The 11,129-nt window shown below is 55.0% G+C and overlaps 2 protein-coding genes across 4 annotated transcripts; one reads left to right on the top strand and one right to left on the bottom strand.

Annotated features, from left to right (window-relative positions):
• Positions 1-120: 120 nt before the first annotated feature.
• Tmem198 (transmembrane protein 198) lies at positions 121-6,320 on the bottom strand. Of its 3 annotated transcripts, none has more exons than XM_048458990.3 (5): positions 5,896-6,320; positions 5,385-5,589; positions 2,600-3,175; positions 1,294-1,496; positions 121-968 (listed from the first exon to the last, which is right to left on the bottom strand). In XM_048458990.3, the coding sequence occupies exons 2-5, from the start codon at positions 5,548-5,550 to the stop codon at positions 831-833; spliced, it is 1,083 nt and encodes a 360-aa protein (XP_048314947.1). In that variant the 5' UTR covers positions 5,551-5,589; positions 5,896-6,320; the 3' UTR covers positions 121-830. The 3 variants fall into 3 exon arrangements, with proteins under 3 accessions (XP_048314947.1, XP_048314945.2, XP_085554108.1); XM_048458988.3 differs by having other exon boundaries at positions 5,453-5,589; XM_085697982.2 differs by lacking the exon at positions 2,600-3,175.
• Positions 6,321-6,698: 378 nt separating this feature from the next.
• Chpf (chondroitin polymerizing factor) lies at positions 6,699-11,113 on the top strand. Its single transcript, XM_048458987.3, has 4 exons — positions 6,699-7,012; positions 7,958-8,531; positions 8,976-9,155; positions 9,456-11,113. The coding sequence occupies exons 1-4, from the start codon at positions 6,699-6,701 to the stop codon at positions 10,710-10,712; spliced, it is 2,325 nt and encodes a 774-aa protein (XP_048314944.3). The 3' UTR covers positions 10,713-11,113.
• The last annotated feature ends 16 nt before the right edge of the window (positions 11,114-11,129 follow it).

Below are 11,129 nucleotides of genomic sequence, written 5' to 3'. Positions count from 1 at the left end.
CCATGGGAGGGCAGGCCATGCTTGGAGCCCCTATAGTCAGTGGCATAGCTCCGAGGTTGCAGGGCTTCCAACTTGATTGATGGAAGTACCAGTTACTGAAGACTTCTGGCAGAGGCCACATAGTTTGGCACATTTATAAAAGTTGTTAAACAGGGTGGGAGGGGACAGAAGCATGAGGTGTCTAGGGTGGCACAAAAGACACCAGACATGCACCGTGCATTTAAGCCCTTCTCCCTCCACCCTCCTCCCAAACCCAACCGAGAACAACACTCCCCGCCCCCATCCCCTGCCAAGGCTCTTCAGGCTGGTTGCTTTGCGGAGGCCAGGGGACCAAGGTGAGGGGTGCTGCCATTAGCTCCATGGACAATGACAAGAACCCTTAGATGAGTGGCTGGAAGTAGAGCAATAGGGGAGGCAGGCAGGCCTCTTCCTCACAGACATGCAGGAGAGTGGCCCATGGGACCCCAGCAGTGGGACAGGAGGCAGGGCTGGCCCTGAAGAAGCCCTGCCAATAGGAATCTAAGGCAAGGGTCCCAGTGTCCCCTCAAAGCCTACCCCCTTCACACACATATATGGGCAACACAGAACCCTGAGCACATCCCAGTGGGGCTCACATCCCGAGTCCCTCGGGAGCTTGGACCGGAGCTTCTCCCTCAGGCCAGGCCCACCTAGCCTGAGACACAGCCTCCCTTCTGGTGGCTGGCCAACCCTCTCCAAGGAGGGGAGAGAGACAGTCAAAGACCACAGGGCCATGCAGCCTCAGTAGTGGCCTGGCAGGACTCTCTAAGCTGGTAGAGCTGGTGACTGCAGAGTCTAGACAGGGAACATGACTACACCCGCACAGGGGGTCCCGAGCAGGTTGTCAGTGGCCCCCGGGACCCATACTCATAGTCTGTGTCCGTGGGTGAGGCCATGAAGGAGCTCAGAGAGCTCCCAGTCTGCCGGTCCCGGAAGCTCTGGATGTAACTCTGTGGGGAAATAAGCACAGGTGTGAGTCCTGCTGCAGAACCACCTCTTTCTGCCCCACCCAGGCCTGACACTCCCCTGGCCTGCACAAACCCAAAGCATCTCCACACTAAGTCCACAACCCTAAAAGGCACCATATACCATAGCCACTTAGTGTCAGTACTTGGGACACCTGCCAAGTTGGATCCATCAGGGCCCAGGTATAGAGGTTCTGACGAATGGACAAACATAGGCCTTAAGGCCAGTGTCCCCCAAGAAGATTCAGTCCTACACGGTCAGTCTACATACACCTCCCACCCTGGAGCTGGAGGGGCTCTGGGACCTCACCGGGGAGAGGACATCTCCATTGAAGCGTTTGATGGGCACTGGCCTGCGTCTATAGGCAGGGTCTGGGGGACCAGGCCGTGGAGGAGCCCGAGGACCTCGGGGAGGAGCCCGAGGGGGTCTCTTCTTCCTCCGCTTCTCCTTGCGTTCTTCCTGTTGCCGGATCCGCATGAGCTGCACTCGCCTTCGTTGCCGGCTGATGACCACTGTAGAGGGATGGGCACAGAAGACTCACATTCATATAGCTCTTCCCTTCTTCCCCTCAGAGGGCTTTAGGCTTCCACTGTCCCTTGCCTATGACCCACACTTTCACCCTGTTACTTCCTTTCCTGATTTCCCACCTCCAAGATGGCACTTCCCATCTTTCAACTGGATAGCTGCTTCTTCACTATTCCTTTCTCCGCTTGCCTCCCTCTAATGCAGTGGCTCTCAACCAGTGGATCTCAATCCACTTAGTGAAACGACCCTTTCATGGGAGTTGCCTAAGACCACTGGAAAACAGATATTTACATTACAATTCATAACAGTAGCAAAATTACAGTTACGAAGTAGCAACAAAAATAAGTTTATGTTTGGGGGTCACCACGACGTAAGGGACTATATTAAGGTTGCAGCATTAGGAAGATTGAGAACCATTTCTCTAACGTGTTCTGTATTCCCCAACATTAACCTACTATTTCCTCCGCTACCCTAAGCCCTCCATGGGCATCTCACTGTCCTAACAAAATTCGGCGCAGAGGGTGGACACCATTGGCCTATCTCATGAATTACACCTGCTCCAAGCAGCCTTCCTTGGCCACTTTAACTACAGTGGAATCCAGAAAGTGAAAGTTTCGTATTACTTTGTATCACTCCATATCGCTCTGGACAACTAGAATTAACTTATATGTCTGTTTGCAAGTTTAGTATCTGTTTCTCAGCTGCCCTGGATGTACACTCATGAGAGCATGAACCCATCTCTGGTAGCATTTGTTCATTTGTGGTTCTGGGAATCAAGCTCAGAGCCCTGCGTGTGTTGGGCAAGCGTGCTACCACTGAGCTACATCCTCTATCCTTTTGATTCATCTCTGCTATATCACCCCAATGCCTGGAATGGGCTTGACCTAGAGCTGATGTCCCACACATTCTCTTCTAATGAATATTGTTATTAAGCCCTATTCTCCTAGACCCTGGTCAAGTCAATTTTCTAACTGAGGCTTTCCAATTTTGGTGTATATAGCTTCTGTCCTATCTCACTAATCCCCCAATCACCCCACCCATCTTTGTCCATCCCTTCTTCCCATGCCCACCCTAACCTGTGTCCTCTCACCTTCTGTGTGGGAGTCCCTCTCGGTTGTCACCCTCCACTGCACCAGAACGCCCATCAGGCTAAGTAGGGGCCAGAGTGCCAGCAGGGCCCAGCTCCGCCAGCAGAGGGGAGGCACAGGCGCAGCCCGCAGTCGCTCCACCACGTAGCGCCCTAGCAGTAGCAGTTCAGCAAAATAGTCTGCAGCAGTGGCGATGAGGGCAGCACCAGTCACAGCAGTGGCAAGGGTGGTGAGCGGTCTGGGCCAGCGCAGCGTGAGCAGGGCACAGAGCAGGCCACCTCCCAGAAGCAGCCCCAGGGGGCCCCATACGGAGCCAGGCTGGTAATAGGGAGCAGAGCCCAGAAGGGCGGCAGCAGCGAGCAGCAGACCGAGCAGCAGCCCCACCAGGAAGAGGCCCACGCTGCGCACCAGCATGGCTACCAGCCCGCAGAGCAGCCCTATGCCCAGCGCGATGCCTGCGCTTGCCCCAGCACTCAGCTGCGTCTCCAGAACCCGCTCTCGGTAGCACAGCAGGAAGATGACCACTGAGCCAAACAGCAACCCAGTGAGGAAGAGGACTGCCTTGAAGCAGCGGTAACCTGGAGGAGAACAGGGTCAGTGAGGGACCAAGAAGGCGTTTCCAGGCTGGAAGTCAGAGGGTTAGGAACATAGAGGCACAAGGGAATCAGAGACAGGGGTGCTATAATAAGAGAATTAGAGGTCACAAGGGCTCAGTGGTGGAGCTAAAGGTCGGGGGACCATGTAGATGTTTGCTGGGAATCACTGGGAAGACATTGATTATTGAAATAATGCTTTGAAGCCTCTGAGGGTTAGAATTAAGGATCATTGGGATTGAGTATATCAGTAATGGGGCAATAAGGGTCTTTAGAATGATATGGCTCAGAGAGATCACTCATTGGGTCTCAAGGGCATCAGTAATGTGTCCTTAGGGCCTCTGAGGAGAGACTAGTTAGAGAGGAAGAATATGGAAGTCAGGAAAAAATATGTATAGGGATGAGGTCACATAAGTTTACATCACGTACAAGGTGAGAGCCTTGTACAGTCACAGGGCTTCAGAGCTAAAGCACTTCTGGAAGGTTGCAGAGGTAGCAGAGCTGGGTCATGGGGCGATGTGGTCTTTGCAGGTGGATGGAGAATCATTAGTATTATTATAGACAAAAGGGAACACTGAGGCCAGAGAAATGGGATCACTAGAGACCACAGTAATGAGGAACAGTCTTCTGGTCAGAGTGACAGGGATTAAAGAGAACCATTGGGAGGGTGCTAGGATCCATATAGGACTGTTGGAAATCCCAGAGGACCATGCGGAGAAGTTGTGATTGTGAAGTTTCAGAAGAGTGTGTTATAGGGACTTTCCACCGTTAGCAGTGTATGAAAGAGAGAGCGTCTTGAACAGTTGAGAATGCAGAAGTCAGAATTGGGAGTCAAGGAGAGGCAGGGAAAGCCAAAGAGAAAGATAATAAAGACAAAAGGGAGATTTGGTCCCAAGCATGAGGGTATCAGATCCCAGAAGGTTCTGGAGTCAGAGAGGAACAGAGTTTAGAAAAAGTCTCTGAATCCCATGGTAGGAGCATCCAAAATAGGTAGGACGACGTGGGAGCTAAGGATAAGGAATTAAGCTATCCAGAGCACCATGCAGAGGGAGTAGGTACACACAGTACAGAGGGGATGGAGATCTTTGAAGACCCATTACATATCTTAAACTTTTGTAGGGGAGCATTTCTCCTGCCCACTCTGCAACAATGTAAAAGTAAGACCATCTGACCCACACCCCAAATTTCCAACTATTCTAACAGAAGGTATAGAGTCTGCCACACTCGGGCAAACTGCCAGCCATTTTGCCCAAACTAGTTTTAATACTTACAATCTTCTTGGAGACTGTCTTTGGGTCCCTGCTCACAGAAAACAGTCTCCACTGTGAAGTTCTATAACTTTCTGAAGAACCCACTGGGCATTTACTCTAAGCTGCCACTGACCCATGTGATATCTTTGTGGAAATGAGAAAAAGGTATACTTATTTCTAAGGAAGGTAGCCAAGACCCTGAGAGCTGCCAACTGGACCCGCACTCACCTGTTCACCTGAACTCCTGCAGTTACTGCACACACACACACACACACACACACACACACACACACACACCACTGTACCATGTAATCCATACTGGACTTGTGCTTCCATTTCCCTGCTTCAGCTTCCTGAATGCTGGGATTACAGACATACCACGCCCTCCCCCATACAACTCTTCACAATACCCATCCTTATGGGAATCTGCCTTGTAGGCGATCTCCATGTGTGTGACTACCATACAGCCCACACTAATATGTATCACAAGTGTGAATATTCCAGGTCTCGCCCCCACCATACAATATGCCCTGTTGTAAGGGACCATGTTTAATCTTCATGCTAAGTGTTTTCAGTGTCTGCTTAGCCTGCTGATCCAAACACATCTTCACTACAATAGCTACTATTCTTTGAGTACCTACTAATTTGTGCCTATATGAGACAAACATTGTTGCCTTTGTCCAGGTGGGAAAGCTGAGACTCAGCTTAGTGCACCCATTACATCACAGGGACTAACATAGAGAGCCAGGTTCAAACTCAGAATCTAATTTAAAACCTGTGCTCTGTGGACTCTAGAGTCAATGATCTACAAATATATCTGGGATCAATAAGAGAAAGATAGAGCCACGGGGGCGGGATGGGCTGAAAATGTTTTGAGAGACACCAGTAAAGGAACCTCAGGGAAACAGTGGAGGGGAACAGGTGAGGAATGAGGGGGATCTCACCAAAGAAGCAGTAGACGACTCCAAACAAACAGCACATGATGCAGACGAGGGCCGGCAGGGCCTGATACCTGCGCTCCAGAGGCTGTTCACAGGGTGCACCCCAGAAGGCATCATCTGGCTCCGGGGGCAGCAGCTGGAACCGCAGAGTTTCCATAGTACCCGGCATAGTGCTGGGAATGGAAGAGGGTCACCCTCCCGGGTCAACCTGACAGAGAGGAAATTGGGGTCAAGAGTCAGTCGTGGGTCTCCACTAGGAAAACAGCGCGAGTGGGGGAATTCAGCAAGGGCACAGTGGACAAAGGAATGGTGCCCACATCAGACAGCGCTGGAAGCGTCTCCGGAATCGGGAGCAAAGACAAAGGGAAACAAGTGCCTGGCTAGAGGCGGTTGGGATGGACTTAAAAGAGGGACTAGATGGGGCCAGACGAGGGTAGGGCGCTGCTGGCAAAAAAAAAGAGGCAGCCCGAGCACCATCTGTAAGAGGCTCATTTTGGAATTGTCCAAGATCTACCTGGACTGGAGGTGACCTGAGCTTCCGAGCAAGAGAGGCTGTTCAAGGGTCGGAGGAGCCGGGGTGATGGAACGCCAGAGGTTCGTACTGACTGGGGTCCGGGCAAAGTCCGCCGTGTGAAGGGGGCTGCTGGGCCGGAGAGACAGGTCTCTGTGCGACGGCGTCGCCGCTCCACCTCCAACACCGGCTGGCACTGCAGCCCCACAGTCCGGGGTCTCGGACCCAGCCCGGGGAAGGCAAAGGAGCAGGAGCAGGAGCAGGAGCAGGAGCTCGGGCTGCCCCGGAGCCGCGGCCCCATGCCCTGAGCCCGGCGGCGGCCTTTGGTGCTGATGGACAGCTCCGGCCTCTGCTCCTGACGTCACTCAGGGTGCACCATCCAGGCAGGGGCGGGCTGCTTCTGACGTCACTAGGGACGCACCAACCACGCCGGGGGAAGCAGGGGACTCCGCCCCCGGCGTCTGCCTCTCCGGCACTGAGGAGGGGGCACTTCCGGGGGTCCTTCCCCTTTAACCTCCTCCCCCTCCTCCCTCTCCGGTAGCTGACGGCTGCGATCCCACCTCGGGGGCGGGGCCCTCGCCTGACACGTCGGACAGCAGCCGCCTGGGAGGCCCGGAGGCGAAGCCCAGCCGGAGGGACAGCGGAGCAGCGCGGGGGTTCCGGCTTTCGCTGCTGGCTCTGCTCGCTGGGGAGGGAGGGGGCCCGCCTGCTGGGCCCGGGCCCTTCGGATCCGCCCCCTCTCCGGTCCCGCCCCCTCGGAGCCTCCTCGGGCTGCGCGGGGGACGGGGGCCCGCTGTCGGGACGCCATGCGGGCGTCGCTGCTGCTGTCGGTGCTGCGGCCCGCGGGGCCTGTGGCCGTGGGCATCTCCCTGGGCTTCACCCTGAGCCTGCTCAGCGTCACCTGGGTAGAGGAGCCTTGCGGCCCGGGGCCGCCCCAACCCGGAGACTCTGAGCTGCCGCCTCGCGGCAACACCAACGCGGCGCGCCGGCCCAACTCGGTGCAGCCCGGAGCGGAGCGCGAGAGAGCCGGGGCCGGCGCAGGCGCCGGTGAGAGCTGGGAGCCTCGTGTCTTGCCCTACCATCCCGCACAGCCCGGTCAGGCCGCCAAGAAGGCCGTCAGGTACTGATCCGCTCCATCCGCCCCACCCCCCGGGTACCAGCCCAGACGCGCGCGCTGGGGAGGCCACCGGAGGCCGGGTCAGGCTCCGGAAGGAAGGGGCTGGCTGGCCAGGAAGTCCTTGGGCCTCGATTACTTCCTATGACCCTGCTTTCCAGGGAGCCAGGGGACCAGTTTGAAGCCTTTTCTGGATCATGTCCGGATCTGAGCTGAGCTAAACCGGCTGCACCCACAGTTCCCCAGACACCCTCTTAGCTCCTAGGTGGTCTGTTTAGGATTAGAGAAATTAGTGTTAAGGAGGATAAGTGTATAAAGAGGGGGAAAGAAAAAGGAGGGACCTGGAATTTACCTGTATTTCATTCCCGGATGAGTTTCCAGGGCCACTTTGGGATGAGATGGGAGAGGGAGGAATGTACTCATCACGTTGCTGTCTCTGCCCACGAATTGAAGTTAATTTCTCCTAAGTAAACAGTGAATTCCAGTTGTACAACTTGCCCTCTACTTTAGGAAGGTGAGTTACTGTCTTAGTTTGCCCCTCCTGGAAAGACATTCTCTATACCACTATGCCATAAATTCCTTCACATCATTTATTGGACATACTTAGGAGGATGACAGCGTCTTCCTATAGTAGAAAGTGTATGCACGGTGTGCCAAGCATTTTGCTGTTTAAGTGCAATCGGTCCCATTTTATAGGTGGCTAAAACTAAGTATTGTGCTCAGGGACACAAGTTCTAGCCTGTGAAATCTGGAATTCGATCTAATATCTCTTTCTCTTACCTGCATGGAAATTGCTATCTTCTAGTGCAAAGACCAGTATTTCATTTAAATTCTCATGCCTCGTGGGAGAGATGTTATTCTTATCCTATTCATGGGTACAAAACAGGCCCAAAGAAGAAATAACAAGCGGAGCCTGTGTGCTATCTTGTTCGTTAACTGTCTTTTTCTCAGAACTCGGTATATCAGCACGGAGCTGGGCATCAGGCAGAAGCTGCTGGTGGCAGTGCTGACCTCACAGGCCACGTTGCCTACACTGGGCGTGGCTGTGAACCGAACTCTGGGACACCGATTGGAGCGTGTAGTGTTCCTGACCGGTGCGCGAGGCCGCCGGACACCATCAGGCATGGTCGTGGTGACACTGGGCGAAGAGCGGCCCATCGGACACCTGCACCTGGCGCTGCGCCACCTGCTGGAGCAACACGGCGATGACTTTGACTGGTTTTTCCTAGTGCCTGATGCCACCTACACTGAGGCGCATGGACTGGAACGTCTAGCAGGCCACCTCAGCCTAGCCTCGGCAACCCATCTCTATCTTGGTCGGCCCCAGGACTTCATCGGTGGAGAGAGCACCCGAGGCCGCTACTGCCACGGGGGCTTTGGAGTGTTACTGTCTCGCACCCTGCTACAGCAACTGCGCCCTCACCTGGAAAGCTGCCGCAATGACATCGTCAGTGCTCGCCCAGATGAGTGGTTGGGACGGTGCATCCTTGACGCCACAGGCGTGGGCTGTACTGGTGACCATGAGGTAGGAAGACAACCTCTCCAGTAGTGTCTCCTCTCGGTTTGCATATCTCTTCTCAGTAGAGCTATGGGGTGGTGGAGATACAGATCTGTGTTTCCATGTTAATCTAATGTTTTTGAAAATCCCATTGGTCCTAGGTAAATTACTAGTTCTGGGCTTCAGTAGGCAGGGCTATACGGGGATTAGGAAACAGTAAGAGATCTTTGCATATTATACGTATTCAGTATCAGTTATTTTATTTAGTTCTGTGAACACCTCTGAGACAGTTTTCACAGATGAGCCCAAAATGATTTGTCCAGGGTTGTACAGCATCGACTGATCAAATAGACTTAAAATCTCCCAAGTCCATAACCAGTCACAGGATTAGAAGATGAGACACTGGCTAAGAGACAGGAGAGACAGTTCTGTTGTTGTTCCCAGTACGGATCCTTCCCTTTCTTTCCCCAGGGAGTGTACTACAACTATCTGGAGCTGAACCCTGGGGAGCCTGTGCAGGAGGGGGACCCTCGCTTCCGCAATGCCTTGACAGCCCACCCTGTGCATGACCCTGTGCACATGTACCAGCTGCACAAGGCGTTTGCCCGGGCTGAGCTGGACCGCACGTACCAGGAAATTCGAGAATTGCAGGTATGGTCTGGGCTTGAGGATTGGGGGGGTAAAGGGGAACAGGTTCTGAGAGATCGTGGGAAATGAAAAGGCAGTGCTAAAATCCCGGGTCTTTGGCCTCTGTGGAACCCCCAGGAAATTCCACTTTTAACTTTAAAGCTGCCTCAACCTGTGGAGAGACTGTGTGGGGCCCTGGGGTGAACAGAGGTTTGCAGTAGGCTGTGGGTCCTCCCTGAGTATCACTGAGTGCCCACATAGCCTCTAGGTGGATTCTGACTATATGGCTCCATCATTTGCTCATGACCTATTTTTCTGGCCCAGTGGGAGATCCAAAACACAAGCAGACTGGCTGCGGATGGGGAACGGGCTTCTGCCTGGCCAGTGGGCGTTCCAGCACCATCTCGCCCTGCCTCACGCTTTGAGGTTCTGCGCTGGGACTACTTCACGGAACAGTATGCTTTCTCCTGTGCCGATGGCTCGCCCCGCTGTCCACTGCGTGGGGCTGACCAAGCTGACGTGGCTGATGTCCTGGGGACAGCCTTAGAGGAGCTCAACCGCCGTTATCAGCCAGCACTGCGGCTCCGGAAGCAGCAGCTGGTGAACGGCTACCGGCGTTTTGATCCAGCCCGAGGCATGGAGTACACACTAGACTTGCAGCTGGAAGCACTGACACCCCAGGGTGGCCGCTGGCCCCTTACCAGAAGGGTGCAGCTCCTCCGCCCCCTGAGCCGAGTGGAGATCTTGCCAGTGCCCTATGTCACTGAGGCGTCTCGGCTCACTGTGCTACTGCCGCTCGCTGCAGCCGAGCGTGACCTGGCTTCTGGCTTCCTAGACGCTTTTGCCACTGCAGCGCTGGAGCCCGGTGATGCAGGGTCCTTGACTCTGCTGCTGCTGTACGAGCCCCGCCAGGCCCAGCGGGCAGCCCATGCGGATGTCTTCGCACCTGTCAAGGCCCACGTAGCAGAGCTAGAGCGGCGTTTTCCCGGTGCCCGAGTGCCCTGGCTCAGCGTGCAGACAGCTGCCCCCTCTCCCCTGCGTCTCATGGATCTGCTCTCCAAGAAGCACCCACTAGACACTCTGTTCCTGCTGGCCGGGCCAGACACAGTGCTCACATCTGACTTCCTGAACCGCTGTCGCATGCATGCCATCTCTGGCTGGCAGGCCTTCTTTCCCATGCACTTCCAGGCCTTCCACCCTGCCGTGGCTCCACCCCAGGGGCCTGGGCCACCCGAACTGGGCCGGGATACTGGCCACTTTGACCGCCAGGCTGCCAGTGAGGCGTGCTTTTACAACTCCGACTATGTGGCAGCCCGTGGACGGCTAGCGGCAGCCTCAGAGCAGGAGGAGGAGCTGCTAGAGAGCCTGGATGTGTATGAGCTGTTCCTGCGCTTCTCCAGCTTGCATGTGCTGCGGGCAGTGGAACCGGCCCTGCTGCAGCGCTACCGGGCCCAGCCGTGTAGCGCCCGGCTGAGTGAGGATCTGTACCACCGCTGCCGCCAGAGCGTGCTCGAGGGCCTTGGCTCCCGCACCCAGCTTGCCATGCTACTCTTTGAGCAGGAACAGGGCAACAGCACCTAAGCCCCTACACCTGTTCCCTGCTCTTCCCTGACAACCTGGAGCCACACGCCAGCCTCGCTGGACAGGGCTGGCTGTAGCCTCAGACCCTAGGGCAGCCCACTGGTCTCTTGTCTTTTGCTTTGTGGGCCCATGGGCTCAGGACAAGCCCTGAGAGAGGTGCCCTAGAGCCATCCTTTCTTGTCCAGTCTCCCTGCCCCCTTGACGCTGCTGATTCAGGCTATGGCCTCTATGTATTTATGCCTAACGCCAGCCATAGTTCCTGGGATCTTGTCCGGGGGGCTGGGCTGTAGATGAGTTGTTGGAGAAGGAAAGAGCAGAGAAAGGAGGGGTATGGTAGCTCCACCTTGTCCCTTCTGGATCCGTGATGAAGCCCTGGCTTTAATAAACTGGCTACATGTGGACTAATGAGTGTAGACT

The sequence above is a fragment of the Myodes glareolus genome, chromosome 1, assembly GCF_982192425.1.
Source record: "Myodes glareolus chromosome 1, mMyoGla1.1, whole genome shotgun sequence".
Classification (NCBI taxonomy): domain Eukaryota; kingdom Metazoa; phylum Chordata; class Mammalia; order Rodentia; family Cricetidae; genus Myodes; species Myodes glareolus.
The sequence above is the reverse complement of the archived record's forward strand: the minus strand, read 5'-3'. Positions and strand labels throughout refer to the sequence as shown.

Coding starts and splice junctions, on each gene's coding strand:
- Tmem198 (XM_048458990.3), bottom strand. CDS start 5,550: ATGCCGGGTACTATGGAAACTCTGCGGTTCCAGCTGCTGCCCCCGGAG. Junction 1,497..2,599: donor GAGGGACTCCCACACAGAAG/GTGAGAGGACAC, acceptor ATCCCTCTACAG/TGGTCATCAGCCGGCAACGA. Junction 969..1,293: donor ATGGAGATGTCCTCTCCCCG/GTGAGGTCCCAG, acceptor ATTTCCCCACAG/AGTTACATCCAGAGCTTCCG.
- Chpf (XM_048458987.3), top strand. CDS start 6,699: ATGCGGGCGTCGCTGCTGCTGTCGGTGCTGCGGCCCGCGGGGCCTGTG. Junction 7,013..7,957: donor GCCGCCAAGAAGGCCGTCAG/GTACTGATCCGC, acceptor TCTTTTTCTCAG/AACTCGGTATATCAGCACGG. Junction 9,156..9,455: donor AGGAAATTCGAGAATTGCAG/GTATGGTCTGGG, acceptor TTTCTGGCCCAG/TGGGAGATCCAAAACACAAG.